Source organism: Rhinopithecus bieti, unplaced genomic scaffold (genome assembly GCF_001698545.2).
Source record: "Rhinopithecus bieti isolate Rb0 unplaced genomic scaffold, ASM169854v2 scaffold_2574, whole genome shotgun sequence".
NCBI classification, from domain to species: Eukaryota; Metazoa; Chordata; class Mammalia; order Primates; family Cercopithecidae; genus Rhinopithecus; species Rhinopithecus bieti.
In genome coordinates this window covers 6,544,883-6,567,863 of record NW_016804493.1, presented here as the reverse complement: position 1 = coordinate 6,567,863, position 22,981 = coordinate 6,544,883, and the positions used below count along the sequence as shown (strand labels likewise).

The 22,981-nt window shown below is 41.6% G+C and overlaps 1 protein-coding gene across 1 annotated transcript in view; it reads left to right on the top strand.

Annotated features, from left to right (window-relative positions):
• HYDIN (HYDIN axonemal central pair apparatus protein) overlaps nt 1–22,981 on the top strand; it is a 442,332-nt gene that overhangs the window by 249,628 nt on the left and 169,723 nt on the right. The window contains exons 24-29 of the mRNA XM_017868754.1: nt 12,780–12,899; nt 13,623–13,701; nt 16,643–16,762; nt 17,022–17,231; nt 19,351–19,488; nt 22,771–22,948. Of these exons, the coding sequence (XP_017724243.1) occupies nt 12,780–12,899; nt 13,623–13,701; nt 16,643–16,762; nt 17,022–17,231; nt 19,351–19,488; nt 22,771–22,948 (845 nt within the window). The remainder of the gene's footprint in view (nt 1–12,779; nt 12,900–13,622; nt 13,702–16,642; nt 16,763–17,021; nt 17,232–19,350; nt 19,489–22,770; nt 22,949–22,981) is intronic.

Here is a 22,981-nt window from a genome sequence, read left to right as displayed (position 1 = left end):
TAATTCAATTTCCTATACTACCCCATTAAAGAAGAAAAAAACATATGATCATCTCAATAAATCAAGGAAAAAAATCAGTAGAGCCAAACAACTATTCATGTGAAAATTCCTTAACCTGATCAAGGATAACTTTTTAAAATAGGAAGACATGGCCGGGCGTGGTGGCTCAAGCCTGTAATCCCAGCACTTTGGGAGGCCGAGACGGGCGGATCACGAGGTCAGCAGATCGAGACCATCCTGGCTAACACGGTGAAACCCCGTCTTTACTAAAAAATACAAAAAAAAATTAGCCGGGTGAGGTGGCGGGCGCCTGTAGTCCCAGCTACTCGGGAGGCTGAGGCAGGAGAATGGCAGGAACCCGGGAGGCGGAGCTTGCAGTGAGCTGAGATCTGGCCACAGCATTCCAGCCTGGGAGACAGAGCGAGACTCCGTCTCAAAAAAAAAAATAAAATAAAATAAAAAATAAAATAAAATAAAATAGGAAGGCATGTTAAAGTCATCTCCTTTAAAAATCAAAAATAAGATGAGTTCTATTTCTTTTTTTTTTTCTTTTTTCTTTTGAGACAGAGTTTCACTCTTGTTGCCCAGGCTGGAGTGCAATGGCGTGATCTCGGCTCACCACAACCTCTGCCTCCCAGGTTCAAGTGATTCTCCTGCCTCAGTCTCCCAAATAGCTGAGATTACAGGCATGCGCCACCACGCTCGGCTAATTTTGTATTTTTAATACAGACAGGATTTCTCCATGTTGGCCAGGCTGGTCCCGAACTCCTGACCTCAGGTGATCTGCCTACCTCGGCCTCCCAAAGTGCTGGGATTACAGGAGTGAGCCACTGCACCTAGCCAAGAGTTCCATTTCTATTCAACAATTTACTAAATATCCTAGCCAGTGTAGGAAGATAGGAAAGTAAATAAAAGAGACTAGATTTGGAAAGGAAAAAACAAAAGTCATATAATAATTACATGGAAAACACAAAATAATAAACAGACAAATTACTAGAATTAATAAAAGAATTGAGTGAGGAGGATGGATTGATACAAAGTTATAAAATTCAATTGCATCACTTTTTTTTTTTTTGAGATGGAGTCTCGCCCTGTCCCCTGGGCTGGAGTGCAATGGCGCAATCTTGGCTCACTGCAGCCTCCGCCTCCTGGGTTCTGGCAATTCTCCTGCCTCAACCTCTCGAGTAGCTAGGATTACAGGTGCCCAGCTAATTTTGTATTTTTAATAGAGACAGGGTTTTACCATGTTGGTCAGGCTGGTCTCGAACTCCTGACCTCAGGTGATCCACCTGCCTTGGCCTCCCAAAGTGCTGGGATTACTTACAGGCGTGAGCCAACGCACCCAGCCTCAATTGCATTTCTGTATAGCAGCAACAAATAGAAAATAGAATGCAGTTAAAAAAAAAAAAAAAAAGTACTTAGAAATAAATCTAACATAAAATACAATATTTATGGATAAATGATAATTTTATTTAAAGTCATTAAAGAAGGCCTAAGTAAATGATGAGACATACTTGTTTCATTGATTTAAAAGACTCAGTTCAGTAAAGATGTCATTTTTCCCCAGAATGATCTATAGTTTAAATGTACTTCCAATCAAAATCCTGACAGGTTGATCCTAAACTTTATATAGAAGAGAGATGAGACTACCCAAGCTCCTAGATATCAAGCCTTATTGTAAAAATACAATAGTTTAAAGTGCGGTATTTGTGCACAGATAGGCAAATAGAATAAAGGAACAGAATAAAGACCCCAGAAACAGGTCCTTACATGTGTGGAAACGTGACAAAATTGAAATATTTGAATAAAGGAGAAGTGATGGCCTATTCAGTAAATGATCCAGAAAGAATATGTCATCTATATAGAAAAAAGCATAAACGGATCCCTAAACTCACACTATAGAAAATCACGCCTGTAATCGCAGCACTTTGGGAGGCCAAGGCAGGTCACACAAGGTCAGAAGTTTGAGACCAGCCTGGCCAACATGGTGAAACTCCATCTCTATTAAAAATACAAAAATTAGCCGGGCATGGTGGCATGTGCCTGTACTCCCCGCTACTCTGGAGGCTGAGGCAGAAGAATTGCTTGAACCCAGGAGGCGGAGGTTACAGTGAGCCGAGATTGTGTCACTGCACTCCAGCCTGGGCAATAGAGTGAGACTCTGTCTCAAAAGAAAAAAAGAAATTAATTTCAAATGGGTTAAAGATATAAACATGAAAAGTATAAGTCAATTTTTTTAATTTGAAGAAAATGTAGGGTAATGCTTTGATTATCTCTGATTCTGAATAAGGAAGATTTTTTTTAAAACAGACAGGGTCTCACTTTGCTGCCCAGGCTAGAATGTGGTGGCATGATCATGGCCCACTGCAACCTCAAACTCCTAGGCTCAAGTGATTCTCCTGCCTCAGCCCCCAAGTAGCTGGGACTACAAACACATACCACCACACTTGGCTGATGCTCTTTTTAAATTTTTTGTAGAGATGGGGGTATCACTATGTTGCCCAGGCTGGTCTCAAACTCCCAGCCTCACACAATTCTCCTATCTTGGGCTCCCAAATTACTGGGATTACAGGTGTGAGCCACCTCACCTAGCCTCAGAATTTCTTAAACAAGAGACAAAAAGCACAAAATCATAATGAAACTATCCATAATCTCTATGTTGAAGTTGAGAACTTTCTTCATCAAGAGATACCATTAAACGAGTACAAAGACAAGGCACCAACAGAGAGCAGTTTTGGCATACAGACTGCCTTCAGATGATCAGTCTGCATACTGCATGAAGAATGCCCTTGAAGGAAAAGACAGAATTCAACTAAAACCCAGGAGAGAAGAATGAGCAGTTATTTCACAGAAGAAGAGATATGAATGGCCAATAAAGAATAAAAAGATGTTCCACCTCATTAGTAATCTTGTAAATGGAAATTAAAACATTTACAACTAGACACCATTACATACCCACCAGATTGGACAAAATTAAATATGATCATACCAAGTGTTTCCACCAGCTTTTCCTCCACAGTGTCTCCTGGATCTGCCCTGCCTTTCATCGTCTTTCCCAGGAATTCTCCCTCCAGGCTACCTAAGTCACTCTGCTGGTGGCTTGCTTCCCTCTGGTCTCCCCTGGCTGTAAACCAACCTGTGATTACTTTTCTTAAGGATGTTGCTTTCACCACCCCATTTCCTTCCCTCTGACCCAAGAGGAAGATGGGCCCTTCGCTTTTTAGAAATACGTGAATGTTTTTAAATCTACAGTTGTCTCTCAGGTATCCACTGAAGGTTGGAGCCCTTGAGAATACCAAAATCCACAGATGCTCAAGTCCCTTGTATAAAATGGTGTTCTATTTGTCTATAGCCTTCCAACACCCTCCTGTATACTCTAAATCCTCTCTAGATTACCCATAATAGCTCATGTAAATCTATGTAAATACTTACAGTATTGTATTGGTTTTTTGTGTGTTGGGTTTTTTTTTATTATTATTATTGTTATGTTGTTGGGTTTTATCGTTTTTCGTTTCTCAGAAGTTTTTGATTCCTGGTTGGTTAAATCATTGGATGCGGGACCCACGGATGCAGAGAGTGACTGTACAGAAAAAAAGCATCTGTTGCCTTTCCAGGCCAAGCTTTCTGTCTGTTCTCCTCTCTAGCAATAATCTCCTCACACTCTCAGTATCTTCAAGCTTCCTATTCCTTTGCCTACAGTACAAGTGCTTCACATCTTAGAAAACCCGTCTCTTAATCCTCTTGCATTAATCACCAACTCTCTACCAGGGAATGGAAAAAAACAGAGTACCCTGGTTGCCTCCATTCATTCCCCAACCCAATTTAAACTGACTTTTGGCCTCCTCACTTGACTGAAACTGCCCCTGCAGAAAGTCAGCAATGATTTTATTATTATGAAACTACATTGTATGTGCAAAAGTGTTTGTAACGTAGATACATAGTTTGAGAAGCATAAATCAGTGTCCGTGCCTCATGATCCCCATTACAAGTAGGATACTGTTAGTAAATTTGAAGTCCCCTGAGAGCAGTAGACCACTTTACACTCCATCTCTGGTGTCCCCAGAACCTTCCCAGGGCCTTCATCATCCAGGCCTCCTATAGCCTGTTCATCTAGAATCTCCTCTTCTGCTGCGATGGGTCAGCTAATTTATCTGACCGGTGGGGGGCGGTCAGATTACCCACTGAGGCTAATGAGAGGGCTGTCTGCCATCTCTGAAATCTGAGCTTCCAGAGACAAGTTTCCTGCCTTTGTAGTCAACCTGCAAGTGACCCAGGGTCAAGCACAGGGAAACTTAAGGAGCAGGGTAGGCCTTTAGCTCTCTTTATATTTAACTTAAAAGCTATCTCCATGTTAGGGCCCATACAGTCTGCTTCTATTTGCAATTCAGCTTAGTCTCATTTCCTGAGTTACCATATCCATTACCCCATAGATAACTGAATTGGACTGTTTTTCATTTCAATTGCGAGTGTTATAAAACTTCTTGTCCTGCTTTTGTGTTATTGTAGAACTCTAGTCACCTTGTTATAGCTTCATTCTTTTTAAGACATTTTCCCAATGTTTCCAATATCAGTGGAAGGCATCAGCCCTCCAGAGATTCAGTGTGAGCTAAGCCAGCTTCTAATGAAATCAGCGGAAGCTATCAGTGCATATCTGAACCTAAGTCAGGGTTGTGTCCGCTTGGTTCATGGAGTGATGTTCGTAAAAAAGGCTCATTTGACGAGAGATTGCTGAGAGGCTGAAACTCAAGTTACTCAGAGCTTAGGAGATGAAAATCATCTTTTTAAAAGGTTCTACATCTTCATATTAATTAAAATCCTCCCAAAGCTAGCTACATCTACTGAAAGCCAGACATTAAAAGAAATTGACTTTAAAAACCATCCTGTTTTGAAAGTATTCCTGAAGAGCTTTGAAGCTGATTATAAGGGAGATTTCACAGCCTACCTGTTTGGCAGCCTTTCTAAGATCATGTAGCAGTGGGGACACCTTCTGGAGCTTTATAGAAGTGGAGTTTTTACACAGAAATCTCTCTAGACTAGAGCGCTTCAAGGTAGATTCTGGGCACATTCCTCCACTACTTACCTAACAGCAAAACTGTTTCTGCAAAGTTACTTCAAGGGCAAGGTCAATGGTGTCTTGCTCTTTCTCATTCAGATTGCAATCAGGATGGGTTCCTCTGCTTTCAAAGATTCTAGACGACACATTGTATATTCCTTGTGTTATGGGTTCCAATTACTTTTGGAATGAAAAGACCTGCTTTGGGAGTCACTGTCCTGGGTATGGCTGACATGACGGGACCCAGGAGAAGCCCTCACCTGTGGATTGGCTGGACTCTCCAGCAAAGTCACTAAGAGCATGAGCTTTCGTGTGGGTCTGATGCAGCCACTGACCTGTCCTCTGAGCCTCGGTTTTGTCATCTGAAGACAGGATAATCATAGTGGTTTCCTCCTCAAGCTGTTGTGAAGATTAAATTAGGCAGTGCATATCAAGTGCTTCATAGTTCCTGGTAGGGAATAGTGATGAATAAGGTCAGCTGCAGTTACTTAATTGGGGCTCTTACTTGATACAGTTGCTTTACCACTATTTTCTTCATGACCTTCTCACTACCATCTTCTAGGTCAGTGGTTCTCAGCCATGAATGCACATTGGAATCACCTTGGGAAGTTTCAAATAGATTGAAGCCAAGTAAATCAGAATCTCTTTGGTTGGGATGCAGGCTTCAGTCTTTCTTAAGGGTCCATGAAGGATCCCAATGGCCAGCCAACACTGAGAACCACCGTTCTAGAGGCTCCAATTGCAACTCCTTTTGAGAACCTTTTAAAAAGATGATTTTCATCTCCTAAGCTCTGAGTAACTTGAGTTTCAGCCTCTCAGCAATCTCTCGTCAGTTTCCACCTTAGCACACGTGGCCAGTTGGAAGTATTCTGTGGTATAATAACATCAGAGGGCCGGGGGATGGGGGGCTTCTTTCCATAATAGAGACATGTCTTTAGTTGGCTTCCCTTTCTCACGTGGCAGAGCTAGACCGTGCTGGTAGGGAAGGCACTGGGCCAGCCCATCTGTTTCCATCTGTCATTTGCTTCCCAATGTAGGAGGATCAGCAAGTGTAGGACCACAAATCCAGACAATAAATATGGAAACATGGCAGGGACTTTGTGTTTGCACCAAGAGGGGCTTAGAAATATGCTCACTTTTAATATAATTTAAAGCAATATTATAATCTGCTCCCTTTAGAAACAGCAGTCAGGGGCTTGCCTAATCTGGAGCAGATTTGCAATGTGTAGAGACAGAAGAAGGAAGGGAGGGAGGAGGGAGGGAGGGAGGAAGGGAGGGAGGGAAAGAAGGAAGGAAGGAAGGAAGGAAGGAAGGAAGGAAGGAAGGAAGGAAGGAAGGAAGGAAGGAAGGAAGGAAAGGGATCAGGGGGTTTACAAAATGAGAGAAGCAAAGTCAGATAGCTGAGAGCAAGAATAGGAATATGGGAAGCCACCTGATAAGATCTGATAAGTAAAGATGCGTGGTTTGCACCAGATTATAAATTAGGAACAATGGAAATATGAGATTGGAACTGCAGGAGAAAATAATCTCAGCAATGAAATTAATTCACAGAGGCCACTAGCTCACATTCAGACCTTCAGAGTGCTGGATACTCTCAAAACTGGACCTCTAACCGTGCAAGGCACCAGTGGCTACTGTGGATCACTTTCTCATTTTGATACTAGTGATATATAAGGATGATGACCAGCCTGCGTGGCTAAGAATATTGACATTTTCTTTCCATACTTGAAATGTTTTCATTCCACTTGTTCATTCTGTAATTGTTTATTGAGGGTAATTGTGCAGGGCACTGTGCTAGGGAGAATAAAACCAATCTGTATATGTTAGCTTTCGTCACACAACAAGATACTCGAAACGTAATTGTCTAAACAGAAAATGTGTATTAGTTCTCATGAATCTGTGAATTAGCTAGGTGGTTTTCAAGTTGCCGTTTGCATCACATTTTCGAATGCCTCATTGGCCAAGGAAGTCAAGCCAAGCCCAGATGCAAGGCCTGAAGAAAATAGACTCCATCTGTTGATGGGAGGAGAAGCAAAGTTGTATTACAAACAGTTGTGCTTACAGGAATTGGAGGGATTACTTTTTCACAAATAGTAGACCATCTGATACAACATTTGAACAAAACAAGATCTGTATAACCCTTTTTACTACAGGGAGTTAACTGCAGTACTCCTGACTAGAACTTCATTCAACAAATGTCAGGCTTGACTCTAAGCTTGGTGTGCTGCCCAGTGCTGGAGACCGTGGGGAGAGAGGCAGACGTGGCTCCTGCCCCTGCTGATGAGTCAATTACAATGTGGGGTGTAGAAGCATGGAGATGACCCCTGAACCTGGACTTGGGGGTCAGGGAAGATGTTCCAGTGAAAGTAACATCTAAGCTAATGCTGAAAGGTTAGGTAGATGTTAACTGCTCAATGCCAGGAGGAAGAGGTGCATAAGAGCAATCAAAGTGACTGCTGGGGTCAGTGCCAGCCTGCAGTGGCAGTTGGGGCATCAGCCCCTCCCCCTCCCCATGGCTACTATCTCCCTTCTTGTCATGCCTGACCCCAGTGCCGACCATCACTGACCCCACCTCATTGCTTCTGTATTCTTCATCATCATTGTCATCATCATCACCTGCTTCCATTTGGCACCTACACATACGCTGCGCCCACAACAGACTTCTTCCCTGTCCCTGGGGAATCCACATTCTCTCCATCCTATTTCCTTTGCAGCAGGGGTTCTCAACCCCCCACATGACAGCACCAGTTTGTGGCCTGTTAAGAACTGGGCCACACGGCAGAAGGTGAGCGGCAGGTGAGCAAGCGAAGCTTCATCTGTATTTACAGCCACTCCCCACCACTCACATTACCACCTGAACTCCGTCTCCTGTCAATGCAGCGGCATTCGATTCTCACAGGAGCACAAACCCTATTGTGAACTGCACATGTAAGGGATCCTAGTTGCATGCTCCTTATGAGGATCTAATTCCTGATGATCTGTCACTGTCTCCCATCACCCCCTGATGGGACTGTCTAGTTGTAGGAAAATAAGCTCAGGGCTCCCACTGATTCTACATGATGGTGAGTTATATAATTGTTTCATCATATATTATGATGTAATAATAATAGAGGTAAAGTGCACAATAAATATAATGTGCTTGAATCATCCTGAAGCCATCCCCCCCACCACCCACACCCATCCATGGAAAAAATTGTCTTCCGTGAAACCAATCCCTGGTGCCAAAAAGTTAGGGACCGCTGCTTTGCAGGCACCTTTCCCTCAGCCTAAATGTTCCTTCCACTCTTCACTTGAAAAGAACCATTCTTTCTTTCAGGCATAGTTAGACCATATCCTCCTCCATGAAGACTTCCGTATGCCTCCAAGACAAGTTAGCATCTCCCTTGTTTGAATTCCAAAAATGATGATAATCCTCACCAGCCCCACACAAGAGCGGCTCACACTTACTGGACATTTGCTATGACCCAGCTTCCACGGGGCTCCTTACATGAACTACAGCTCACCGCAATCAGATGCAGAGGGTTCTCTTACTAACACAGCCCCCAGGCCCATAGTGCACAAGTGGGGAAGCTGGAATTCAAACCCAAGCCCTCTGACCCCACAGCCTTGCTTGGAACCCTTGTGCACTGCCTGGCTCCCTGCTGGAGAATTTGTACCCTAAAGCACAGCCATTCCTGTGGCTCTGACTCTGATCCACTGGCCTCTTAGCTCCTTGAAGCAAGGGTTGGGTTTCTCATCTTTGGAATCCTACAACACTATAGTGGATTCCCTAGAAGGAGAGCCCGAGAATATAGTTCTTGAGGTGATTTATTGAGGGAGGGCTCTCAGGAGAAACTATAAGAAATTAAGGGAAGCAAGATAGGGCTGGAGGAAAACTAGAGGAAGATGTGATTTCAGAAGTCTAACCTCTGCCTGATCCCATGGGGAGCTGTGGAGTGTAAATTACATCACAGTTTGTCCCACTCAGAGACAAGGAGGCTGGGCTCTCATACTCGCCACCCCTAGCAGTCACTCCTTCCTGTAAGTCATACCCTAATGAGAGGGAAGGCAGCTCAGGGTGGGTGAGGCATCTCCCAACAGGCCAGGGCAATGCTCCAGAGGAAGGTACAGCCACACACACAGCACCTGGGTGCATCACCCTAATAAAGTGCACCTGCAGCACCTGCTGCAGTCATCAGTTTTTAAAAAGTATTAAACGGCATATGCAGGCCCTTCTTGTCTAGCCAGTGGCTAATTTCATCCTCTGTAGTGGACACTCCCAGAAGCCAAGTCTAATGAATCAATGAATTAGAAGTCATTGAGTCTCCTGCAGGGCTGCCCACCCCCACCACCTTTTCCCACAAGACTGCACTGCAGAGACCTCAATGGGTGTCCAGCATCCACCATCCCATCTGCAAAGATCATGGAAGCTGCAACACAGAACATCAACTGAAATACAAGCTTGTTCATTAGGGTTTTATTTTAGCACCACACTGCTTCCAGTGAAGAAAGAACAGGAAAAAAGTATGGTGGGTTTTGTTTTTTTTTTTTTTAACTTTGCAGCACAAAAGATTGTAGTGATCTTTCCCCCAGAGTTGAAAATAAACCATGAGGAGGGAAGCCACTGCCCCTAAAGCCAGTGCTGCTGATCAGCGGGTGTCTGACGTGCATGTGATTCTCTGGCAGCTACAGGGGGCATTTCTCTCCTGGCTTCTCCCGTGATTCCGATACGAGGAGCTCTGGAATTGGAGCAGTATCGATTGTTCCTGTTTGCTATGCACTCTCTTTTAAAAATAACTGAATCTACTCCTGTTAGGGTCAGCATACCAGGAAAGGAATCGTCTGTTCCTGAGGGTAAAAGGAAATCTGATCCAAAAACCTCTACCAACATTCTATTTCAATATTTTGGAGCAGGTTTTCCAGTTTTAATAACTGAAAGCCCTCATTACGGTAAATGTTTCACTGTCTCCTGTGGCTCAGGTGGCGAGCAGGGAGGGCTGCTCTGCCTTCCTCTGTTGATTTCCACAGAGACCTCTCACTTCCCAGTTGTCCAGGCAGCATTGTCCACTGAGGTGTTGTTTTTCCTCAGGTATGAAGACCCTCTACAGCTTCGTATTTTTCCTTTACAGAAATTCCCACGTGCTTTCTCTTTATGCAGCACAACATCTCACAGGGGTGCAAAGGCTGGATGGGAGAGTGCTATTATGTGGGGCAGCGAGCCGGCAAAGCCTCCCCAGGCGTCTCTTCTGACCTGGGGTGATTTAATAAGTGTTCAGAATTGTCCTTGGCTGATTTTCACTGTCCCGAGCTGTTAAGGCTGCAGTGATAGCCCCATATTAATTATCAGCTCCATCCTCAGCTGTCATGTTGCCATTCCTACCCATGGCAGCTCCTAAATCTGGCTGCCCATTAGAATTGCCTGGGAAGACTGCTAAAAATCTGACTCCTGAGACCTGCTGAATTGTAATCTGTTGGAGGACGAGGTTCAGGAATCTTTATTTTAACGACCTTCCCAGGAGATTTTTTAGCACCCAGCCCAACATGTGTTCTCTGCCCCTAATGGAGTGGTTTCAGCCAGAGGTAAAGTCAGCTAGAGACATCTGGCCTGGAACAAGTCAAATGGAAGCTCAGGCCAAAAATGAAAAGAGTTTTTCCATACTCTGTGACTTCTCCATGCTTTCTCATCCCCACTCTTTATCCCAGGTTGGCAGAGAGGGTGCAGGATAGTCAGATGCTGACTATTCTGCATAGTGAATGCTCCATGCTATTCAACTGTTCTCATTCAACAGTCCACATATCCATCCATCCATCCATCCATTCAATCAATCAAACATCTGTTGAGTTTGGGCTCTATGTATGAGACCCTGTGCAATAGGGTCTGTAAAGAGGAGACACCGTGGATCCTTCTTCCATACAGTAATAAGCCCAGCCAAGATCATGCCAGCCCAGTGTTTTCCCTTCCTAAAAAGAGCAACCAGAGCTCAGCTCAGAGCCTTCACCAGGCAAGAAAATAATTACATTGATTTTTTCTGTTGTGTTGATTTTTCTAAATATGAGAGATAATACTGTGTTTTTATTTATAGTAGTGACATAGCCTATTAATGAACCCCACAATGTGATATCACCATATGCTCATTTGAATGGGTAAAATGTAAAAGACTAAATACCAAGTGTGGATGAGAATGCAGACCAACTGGAACTCTCATACAATGCAGGTGGTAGTGTAAAGTGGTACAACAACTTTGGAAAACTGGTTGGCAGTTTCCTGTAATGTTAAACATACATATACCATACAACCCAGCAATTCGCTTCCAAGGAGTTTACCCAAGAAGAATGAAAACATATGTCTACAAAAAGACTTTTACACAGATGTTCATAGCAACTTGATTCATAGCATCTACAAGCTAGAAATAGTCGAGGTGTCCATCAACAAGAAGGTGGGAAAACATCCACACTATGGAATACTGCTCCAAAAAAAAAAGAACAGTTCACTGCTACATACAGCAACATGGACGAATCTCAAAAACATCACGCCAAACAGAGGAAGTCAGACACAAATTTGTACATATTTCCAATTCCATTTCTATGAAAGTGCAGGCAAATTAATCTCTAGTGATATTAAGCAGATGAGTGTTTGCACAAGGCAACTTTTTAGGATGGTGGAAACATTCTGTGTATTAATGTGGCGATAGTTCCACAGATGTGTATAAAACTCATCAAACTATGTGCTTACAAATCACGAGGATGGTAGTGGGATGCCTGAAATTTAGGAAATGATACTCTAGGATGTGGTTAGAGTGGACAGGGTCCTAAAAGAAGTGCAGCTGAAATGCTGTGAAGCTTCCAAGGGAGGGAGATGGGCCAGTGGTGAAAGCTTCACATAGTAGATGACATTTGTGCTGAGCCTCTGAGTACAGATGGGGCCAGAATGAATATATAAGTGAAATGGATTGAAATTAACATCAAGGGCTTGAGATAGGTTGGGGAGGGGCAGAGATGGGTCCAGAAAAAGCCACGTACCAAGGAGAAACAGGAAGAATGGGGGTGACCCCACCACCTTGGCCTTTGTGACATCCAAAGACCTTTTAATCACTGGAACCTGGACATATGGGCTTCAGCACCAGCCAGTACAGTTGCTTCTTTTCCCCTGGGTTCCTCTGCTCAGAGAACTCATGTGACAGCACAGCTTAGTGGTGGGACCAGGACTAGGGTGTGGCGAGCAAAGCACTGAGGTCACATTTAGGAAGCAAGGTCATGTAAGAAACCCAAGCCTGCACTTCCAGGCCCCTAACAGAGAGTGCTTCCCAGGCCTCAGCTGAGTCTTAGCCCTGCTTTCTGGTGATCTGGGAGCAGGATCCCTAGTGGTTCATTCATTCATGACCATGCCGACTACTTACTCCAGGCCAGGCTCTGGATTAGACACCATATTGGATACCAGTCCTCAGCGAGTCCACATCTAGCAGGGATGGTAAAAATAAGTGTGAAAGGGGAAGCCTAGGGGGCTGTGGATACTCAGAGGAAAGAAATTGGCCCGAGACTGGTAGTCAGAAAACTTTTTAAGAGCAAGTGAAACCTTAGCTGAGATTTGAAGAAGGCAAGTTCAAGGGAGGGTGTAAGGTGGTCCCTGCTAGACCTGCCTGGTCTGGGATTTGGAGTTTGGCCTTAGAAACTGAGAGCCCACTGAGCACTGATTTTCAAAAACTGATGTCTCCTGTCTCCCCCCATTTCCTGTCCCATGCCTTGGTAGGTTTGTGACGTTGCCAAAGAAGCCCTACAGTGCCCCACTGGCCCAGATGGAGTCCATCCCAGCAACCTCAGAGACTGCCAGCTCACCAGCAATCCCCGACATGGATTTAAATGATTTTAAGTAAGTGCAGATGCCCCGAAATGGATTTAAATGATTTTGTTAAGTAAGTGCAAATGCAAAGCCAACATGGATTTTTTGTAGTAGCTTTTCTTTTCTTTACATGGTCTTACATTCTCAATATTCATCCCTCATTGGTTCATTCATCCAGTCCCCAGTCAACAGTTTAATAAGTGTCTTCTATGTGTAGGCCCCAGACTAAACATACAGGATAGGGAGGGGGTACCATCATGAGTCCTGGGGGACTGAGCCCTTTCTATCATATTGTCCAAGGTCTACATATGTCCAAGATCTACAGCCAGGACTGGGTCCAGGGTAGCAAGCAGGAAAGGACATAACAATTCACCAAACATTATATCCTCACAATAAAATGCTCCAATAAATAGAGAAACAACATTAAGCACATAGGGCACCCACATTGTCTGAAGAATTGCTAGAGCTTCCTAGGACTTTTTGTAAGTTGGACATGGGCTTGATGGGCCAGTAAAGAAGGGTTGAGCCCCGTGAAAAATTGACAAGTTCAGTGGCCTAGACCACATGTTTGGGGCATAGGGCAGCAGAGCCCTGACCAGCTGACCTCTTGAGAAAGGTGTCCCTTGATTGAGAAGCCCCCTTACGTTTGGGGGTGTGGTAGAGGGAGAAGAGGAATACAGGGCAGTTATGCACCTGAGACTGTAGTGATGACGGCCCAATGAGTGAATCTCTGCATCTCATTAAACTTCTCAGGACTATCCTTGTGGATGAAGATGCCAGGCCTGAAGAAAAAGAACCAAGAAAAACGAAAGCATCCAGTGTGATCTCAGATGTACGGTGTCCTTTCCCTGGGGAGGGTAGGCAGGTCAAGGGTCCTTCCCATAAAACAAAGGCAGAACCAGGAGCGGAGTGGCCAGTGCAATGCTTGCGTTTAGTTGAGACAAAGCCGTATAGCTTTACCCACATTTCTTCCCAGCCAAACACCCCAGAGCCAATACTCAGTGAGAGCCCAGGACACCTCAGCACATATATCTTCTCTACAATGGAAAAGCCAGTTATCCCTAAACCTTGGTGATCCTGTGATGTTCCTACACCCTAGATAGAGGATACTAAAGGGAAAATATTTTCTTAATAATTCTGTAGCAAAAACAGAGGGAGCTTAAAAATTAATACCCTTAAATTCTCCTTCTAGAATGATGACCTAAGCAAACTATTGGAGATACAAAGATGTGCATACAAAGATGCTTGTTACAACATTTAGAAATAGAAAAAAATGAAAAAAATAATGAAAGATAAATTGCTTTATGTCCATGATGTGATGCAATCTTTTAAAATAGTGTTGAGCGGGATTTTCCTACGGTGTGGGTAGGAATATGAATTGGCATAACCTCTATAACATACAACTTGGCAAGTATATCAAAATTTAAAATGCATTGTCCCCCTTCTAGAAATTATCCTGCAGATACACCTCCGCATTTGCATAAAGCATGTAACCATCGTTGTACGCTGCAGCTTTGTTTGTAAAAGCAAGAAATATTGGAAACAATTTAATTTCACCAATAGGAGACCATCTGAATAAACTAAATTACATCTGCACAAGGCAATACTATGAAATTCTTTTTAAAAAATGAGAAAGTTCTCTACATACTAATTTGGCACAATCTCTGATATATTAAGAAAAAATACTCAGTACAAAACAAAACAAAGTACATTGTGTGCTGCCATTTGTATGAAGAAAAATGTCTATTAAAGCAACCAACACTTATTGAGCACTGATATAAGCTTTGGTTTTTTTGTTTGTTTTTGTTGTTGTTGTTGTTGTTGTTTGTTTTTTGTGGTTTTTTTGAGACAGAGTCTCACTCTGTTGCCCAGGCCAGAGTGAAGTGGCACCATCTTGGCTCACTGCAACCTCTGCCTCCTGGGTTCAAGCGATTCTCGTGCTTCAGCCTCCCGAATAGCTGGGATTACAGGCACCTGCCACGATGCCCGGCTAATTTTTGTATTTCAGTAGAGACAGGGTTTCACCATGTTGCCTGGGGTGGTCTTGAACATCTGAGCTCAGGCAATCCACCTGCCTCAGCCTCCCAAAGTCCTGGGATTATAGCCATAAAGCAGTTTTTTACATTAACTCTTTTACTTCTCCCAGCACCCCTGTGAGGTGGGTACCACCATCTTTCCCCATTTTACCAATGCAGGGACATGTCCATCAAGCCATGGAGCTAGAAGACTTGACCATCTGGCTTACTCTTAGCTACTGTGTTACCTCTCAAACAGTTACATAGGTATCTTTGCTTGTGCTTGGAATATCTCTGGAATTTAATCTTCATGAGGGCAGGAATTTTTTTCTGTTTTGTTCACTGTCATATCCTCAGGATATAGAACTGGTTCTAAGTAAGTCCCCAGTAAATATCAGCTGAATGAAGAGGAATAACTAATTGAACATATAGGAAACTGGACAGTGGGTACCTTAGGAGGGGGGAACCGGAGAACTGTAGGGGTAGGAGTCTTTTTTTTTTATTTTTTACCATATATTCTTTTGAATATTTTAAATTTGTATCGTGTACAATCAACTTTCTAAAATACTTTAAGTGATGTTTGTGAAGAATGATCAGTCATATGGAAAGATGGCACTCATATTAGGTCAACTGAAAATCAGAATACAAATATATATGCACATACACAGTGGTATATAATACATATATATTATAATATATTTTATATATACATATATACTATATAAATATATTTTATATAACATATATAATATAATAATAATATTTATCTACAGTATAACCTGAGATGGATTTTTCTTTCTTTCCTTGGAGCTTTCTGTATTTTAAAATTTTTTTAGAATGAGTATGTGTGAGTATGTAAAACATTTGTCTTTTAAATGTTAATTCTTCTTTTTCTATTTTCAAAGATGCTTGTCATAGAAAACTCAAGAATAGGCCAGAAACAGTGGTTCATGCCTGTAACCCCAGTACTTTGGGACCCAAGGCAGGAGGATGGCTTGAAGCCAGGAGTTCAAGACCAGCCTGGGCAATATAACGAGACCCCAGGGTGTGGTGGTACACGCCTGCAGTCCTAGCTACTTTAGGGAGGCTGAGGTGGGAAGATCACTTGAGCCCAGGCATTCGAGGCTGCAGTGAGCTCTGATTGTGCCACTGCACTCCAGCCTGGGTGACAGTGACAGACACCTAGTCTCAAAACTAAACTATATGTGTACAAATATATGTACGTATGTATACATATAAACTCAAGAATACAGAAAAATTAAAGCAAACATCCTCAAAATTCCTATCTTCTTTCTACCCCACTGAGAAAAATTCTAATGAAATTCTTAGCAAACAACTTCCCAGATATTTCTATTTGCCTATGCAAATCTCTGAAGGAATTTACACACACACATCTTCAGACACATGAGGCATATGTAATTTCACATGAATGGAACTGTTGTCACTCAATAATATATTGTGCATATCATTCGCATCCATAAATATACATGCATTATCCTTCATAGATAGACGTACCACACACACTTCATTTAAAGTGACCGCCTATTGATGGGCACCGAGTTGTCTTCCAAAGTTTTGCTGTTATAAATAATGCTGCCATAAACATCCTTGTATGTACATTATAGTCACTTGCTCAATTATCTCCCTGGGAAAAAAATGTACTATTTTTATAATCGTATACAACATACTTTATTTTTCTGTCAATTGATGATCCATTTTGAATGCTTGCCAGCTTTTCCTCACATCTTTAATTTCTAGGAAATAAAAATTAGCTCTGCTGAAATAGAAAGAATATACTCAAGCCAGAGCCAGGTGGAGGATCAGGAATCCCTACAGACCTGTGAACAGAATGAGATGCTTTCCATCGGGATAGAAGAAGTAAGTGACACAGTGTGAATCCTGACCTTAGCAGACACTAACTTTTCTTTCTAACTGAGCACCTGCCCCACATTAGAAACTTAAATCTCACCAGAGCACTGTTACCATCGTTACCATTGTGTGTTTTCAGGGTGCCGGGCTACCTTCTATCAAATGAGTTAAAGATTGGAATTAATGTGTAAATTGACATAACTTTCACTTACCCTTGGCAGGCATTCATCCCATCAGCTGCTCTCTTATAGAATGACTTTCCCTGCAGGTGTTTGATATTTTGCCCCTGTTTGGAGTGTTGCAGCCACACAGTAGCCACCAAATGTCATTCACCTTCTATGGACACGCTAACATCATTGCACAAGCTAAAGCTCTGTGTGAAGTAGAAGAAGGACCCACCTACGAAATAACACTAAAGGGAGAGGCGTCCCTGGTCAACTATTCCTTTGACACCAAGGATATTCACTATGGATTACAGGTATCGCAAACCATCGGGTGGAGATTTTCTGGTTTTGCCTTAAGCATCTTAAACAAATCTCTCCTGAACCCCAGTCATCGTAGTCTTGCCATCACCCCTGTCCTTGATCTCCCATCTGCCTCCCTAACCCTGACCATCCTTCTGCTGCCAACTGTTTGCCAGATACTTGCATTTGCTTTTCTTATCATCTCGTGAAACTGAGCATGTTAGATGCTCAAGGTCACTTCTTCACTTGCAACCCAGGAGCCTGTTCCAACTTCTGCATTTCTTTCAATAGCACTACCATTTTCTCCACACTTGGGTTCACAATCTCCAAGGCTTTTCCTCTGCACTCTCTCCTTCACCTCTCCACATCCTTCTAAGCATCCAGGATTTGCTGACTCATCACCAGCGTCCCTCTCTGAGTCAGTTTTCTCTTCCCATTGCCACTGATATCACATCGCAGGGTCTCATCAAGCCATGCCTAAATTATTACAGCAGTTCCTCCCACACTGTAATGTGCCTATGAATCACCTGGGAGTCTTGTTCAAGTGCAGATTCTGATTCAGTAAGTCCAGCGACATTTTCCAAAACGGTGTTGTCATCCCATCAGTCCCTGACCCATTAAGCCCAGCAGCATTTGGCAAAGCAAGGTGATATTGACCAAAGAGCATGGTTTCGTATTCCGGTTTCACTTCCTCTTCGTATTCCGGTTTCACTTCCTCTTCGTATTCTGGTTTTACTTCCTCTTCGGATTCCAGTTTTACTTCCTCCTGACTGCATGACCTTGGGCACATCACCTCTCCAAGCCTCAGTGTCCCTCATCTATAAGGTGGGAATGGAGTAGCAGGCCTATCCCACCAGGAGTTGTCATTACTTAAAGCGTCTGGTCAGTGCTGTGCTGGGTCAGAGTTGGCTGTCCATTGTCATGAGTTCCTTTGGGTCAGAGCCCATTCCTCCACCTGGGTGAGGCTATCCTAAGCCTCTCTATTAACTGGTGATCTTTACACTGTAAGTTTTACTTCCCATAATTCCCTATTATAGTCCATACATTTCATTGTGGCCAAGCTGGTCTATCCACTGGCCCCAGTGCACCCCAGCCTTTCATGAGGTTACACTTTCTCTTACCTTATCTTTCCCATCCTCCACTCTACCAAGCCCAAACCTCTATATCCCATAAGACCCAGCTCAGCTCCTTCCACAGTTATCTTTTACTTTACATTCCCTTGGCACTTAATGATAATCTTTGCCATAATATAATATACTTTCCCATTTTTGTTTTGGAATAATTGTCAATTCCATCAGTACACATTCTCTTCCCAATCAGATTTTGTGTTATGCACTTGGAGACCATATCTCCTACCAAATTTCAATGAGGATTGAATCTCCATTACATAGCTCCTTCATGTATAATTACTGAATCGTGTGCATGCATGTGTGTTTATAGATCAAAGATTGTGCCTAAAATCTGATTCACCTAGCACCTACTGAGACCATCTCCATGATGCTGACCAAATAGAATTCTCTTTCCTTCCTCGTCTCCAGGGTCCTTTGGGCACTTGGTTTTGGCTCATCTCTGAGTATAGTCTTTGAAGCAGTCAGTCCTCACCCTAGCTTTTCCTAAGGACCCCCAAAGTGGCCTGTTTGTGGTTACTGGGCCTGCTAACCCAGCTGGTGAATTATGTTAGCAAAATTCCAAGAAAAAGAACATGACTGGCCTGTTACACCCATGGTTCTTCATCTGAATGGAAAAATTCATTCTAGAACATTCTAAACTCAAATCTTTTGTTTTCTTACAGTACAGAATCCAGAAGGCAAATGTTTTAATGTAGAAATCTTACTTTAAGATTCTCTATTACAAATTTCTGTAGTGAAAAAACTGAGACCCAGGAAGGTAAAATGCTCAGCCCCACAGTCATACCTAAACTAAATCGGTTCTTAGAAGAACTAACAGCCAGGTTTCCAGAGTCTAGTGCCCCAGTAGGCATTTGTTGTGATGCTGAGATGTAGATTGACCAGTCTTTATATCAGGATCTGTCACACCTTTATCCATGAGGCCTGTTTCTGCACCTTTGTCACGATCAAAGCCACGTCCCAAGAGTGGGTGGCAAAGGAGTCACTCATCTCCTTCTCTTTCAAGCTGTTTGACCACGTCACAGAGAGGGAAATCATGCTGACGAACACGGGGAAAGTCGGCTTTGAGTTCAAGGTTCTGACTGACCCCCAGTCTTCTCCAGACAACCTTCTCCCTGGAGTGCCACTAATCCTGCCTCTCTCCGTAAGTAAACAGTGGGAGGGGCCCGAATTCAAACCTACAAGCCCTACCCCGATGCAGGTGAGTATTCATGGCCAGGATTACAAGTGTGACTTTTTCTTTTTATTAAAACTGAAGAACTCTCAGAAGCAGAAAAAAAATAATAAATCCAAGCCACTTCACTCATTTATTAAACAAATATTTAGTCCCTCAGTAGCCACTTTCCAGGCACCAGGGATATAGCAATCAACAAGACAAATGCAACCCATGGATTTATTTTCCATGATAATGAGACTAGTTTATTTCCACCGATGTCTTCACACTGCCCTTGTAATTCCCGAGGGCTTCCTCTCCACTGACTTCAGCAGCTATGAAACACCAGCAGACTGCGCTGAGCCAAACTGGTTTCAGAAGCAAACAGAGAAAGTGGTTCCCTGTTCATATTATGTTGATCGACCAGTTTTAAGGAACATTTGCTGAATTTTTCTCATTATGAAAATAGCACATAATTGTTATAGAAAAAAATGGAAAATATTTTTGAAGTGTATATATTCATAATCTTATAAATCCAAAGATGATGAGCACCATCATCTTTGATGATAAAGTCTGTTCTTCCCCTAAATTATCTCACATATTTGGGTTTACTGCTGCTCTCTTTATTCTTCATTGCTCTGTCTGTCCCTACGTTAATGCTATACTATTTTAGTTGCTATGACTTTAAAAATACATCTTAATATCTGTTAAGTCAACTCCCCTTTTGGTTTTTTCCCAATTTGTCTTAGCTAATCTTTTGAATTCACTTTTTTTGTTTTTTTGTTTTTTTGTTTTTCTTTTTGAGACCAGGTCTGGCTCTGTCGCCTAGACTGGAGTGCAGATCTCAACTCCCTGCAACCGCTGCCTCCTGGCCTCAAGCAGTCCTCCCACCTTAGCCACCCAAGTAGCTGGGACCACAGGCATGCACCACCACACCCAGCTAATTTTTGTGTTTGTTTATTTATTTATTTATTTATTTATTTATTTATTTATTTATTTTAGAGACAGGGTCTTGCCATGTTGCCCAGGCTGGTCTTGAACTCCTGAACGCATCCCATAGTGCTGGGATTACAGGCATGAGCCCCATCTCACCCAGCCCAAATTCACTCTTGTGTTTTGTTTCTCTAACTTCCTGACTTGAATGCCTACTTTTATTTTTTTTCTTAGTTAATAATGAAAAAATGTAAGACTATCCATTTGCCTAAGGACACCTTTGGCCTTATCCCTTATATTTTAAGAAAATTACAGATAAAAAAGTAGATGTCAGTTTTATGTGTTTTATACATGTTAATATTTAACTATTATAATTTTCATTATCTAAATTATAGTTGTCTTAAATTATAGTTTTACTTACAAGTGTAATTTAAAATGCATTTTCTTTTTTTATTTTCCAAATGATTAAGATTTTGCTTTTGTTATTTAAATTGTTACTAATATTGAGGATTTTTTGAATCATGACCAGATAATATGGTCCTCTAAATTCCTACTTAGTGAATTTATTAATATATTTTAATGACCTAAAGTGATTTTTAATACTAATAAATGTTTGAAAATAATGTTACCTGGGCTATAGAATCCAGATTATCATAACTGGAATCTCTACTAAATTAACCTGAATAATTGTAACATTAAAATCTTCTGTATCTTTTCTGTTTAATTTTCTAAGACTCAAGAGTGGTATATAAAACTTTTGTCCATTTCTCTATTGTTTTCTACAAATACATGCACCTTTTTGTTTTATACGCTTTTGTTTCTGTGTTGACACAGAAGATCTCATGACTATTAAGTGTTCATGATGGACTGAGTGTTCTGTCTGCCTTCAGCTGCCTTCTTGTTCCCTTTGAATGCTCTGCTTGGAAATCCGCTTTGTTTGGTCTTAATATTGTGATTGCTGCTTTCTTTTTGCCTTACATAATTTGCCCATAGTCTATGTCATTTTGTTTTAGGCTTATCATTCATAAAACATATGTATTGGGATTTTGTTTTTTAATCTTCTCTGAGAGTCCTTAAGTTTCAGTAGGAATATTTAACACATTCTTATGATGAGCAAAACTGAAATGCTTGCTATTATTTTTTTCGTCATATTTCATTTGTCTATTTTTAAAATTTCCTTAGAGTTTTGTTTCTATTCCATCTTTTTGTCATAACTGCTATATTTTCCTTGCGCTTTTCTAAAGTTTTTTAAAGCATTTGAATTTACATTGCTGCAGTTATTGTAAATTGATAACAACTCTGTGGAGAATAATTTGGCCTTATCTATCAAAATTACACTTTGACCCAGAAATTTCATTTCTAAGAATTTATTCTACATACGTTTTCCCACGTTTGCAAAACGATGTGTTTATAAGATTATTTCCTATATAATCTGTAATGGCAATAGCAAAAGGTCAGAAACAAACTAAATGTCTGTCAGTAGGAAACTAGTTTTTAAAAATATATTAAAACTATGTAATGGAAAATACATAGCAACTAAAAGGATGGAGCAGCTCTAGATGTACTAATATTGAATTAATTGTAAAATATATTGTTAGGTAAAGTGAAAGGAAAAGGAAGACAAAAAAACTCTATATGCTACCATCTGCATTTAAATATACATATATTGCTGGGTTCACTTAGCTAACATTTTACTTACAATTTTTGCACCTTTGTTAAGTGATCGTTGGTTCATAAATTTCCTTTTTCATGCTGCATTTGATCAGTTTGGATATCAGAATTAAAAAATGGGCGTTTCTGTCTTTTCTATTTCCTGAATAGCTCGTAAACTAAATTGATTATATGTTTTTTGAAGGAGTGGCAGAACTTGCTTCTAATGCCGTATATTCCTTTGTCAGGGTAATTATCTTCACTTTTCAGCTTCTATATACGGTACAGATCACTCCAGGGTTTTTGAGTTTCGTTATTCTTTTTTTTCTAGGAAATTGTTAATTTCACAAAAATGTTTTAATATACTGACATAAAGTTTTCTCATAATCATATATGATTTATGTAGTTTTACTATATATTTATGAACCATTTTCTTTTACATTTTTGGTGACTTTTCTCCTTCTTAATCAGTCTTGCCAGTTTTGTGTATGTTATTCGTCTTTTTTCAAAAAACCAGTTTTTGGATGTATGAACCTCTTCTGTTTCTTTGCACTCTATTTCATTAAATCTCTTACTCCTTTCCTTCTTTTCTTAGGTTTACTCTGTCATTATCGTTGTTGTTTTAAGTAATTTAATGAGTTGAGCCTGTAGCACATTCGTTTTCCCTTTCCTGGTCTTTCTACTGCGTAGGGCTTTATCAGTTCACATCAAGAGCAGGCATTGAAAGTTTACTACCTTCCTGGAGTTCCTGAGGTCTTTAAAAGGAGTTTCCAGATACAGATCGCCCACCTGGACCCAGAAAATATCACTCTGAGTGGAGAGGGAATCTTTCCCCAAATCTGCCTCGATCTCCCCAGGAACCTCACAGGTACTGCTTCACACTGGAGTAGTTCCCCACTGG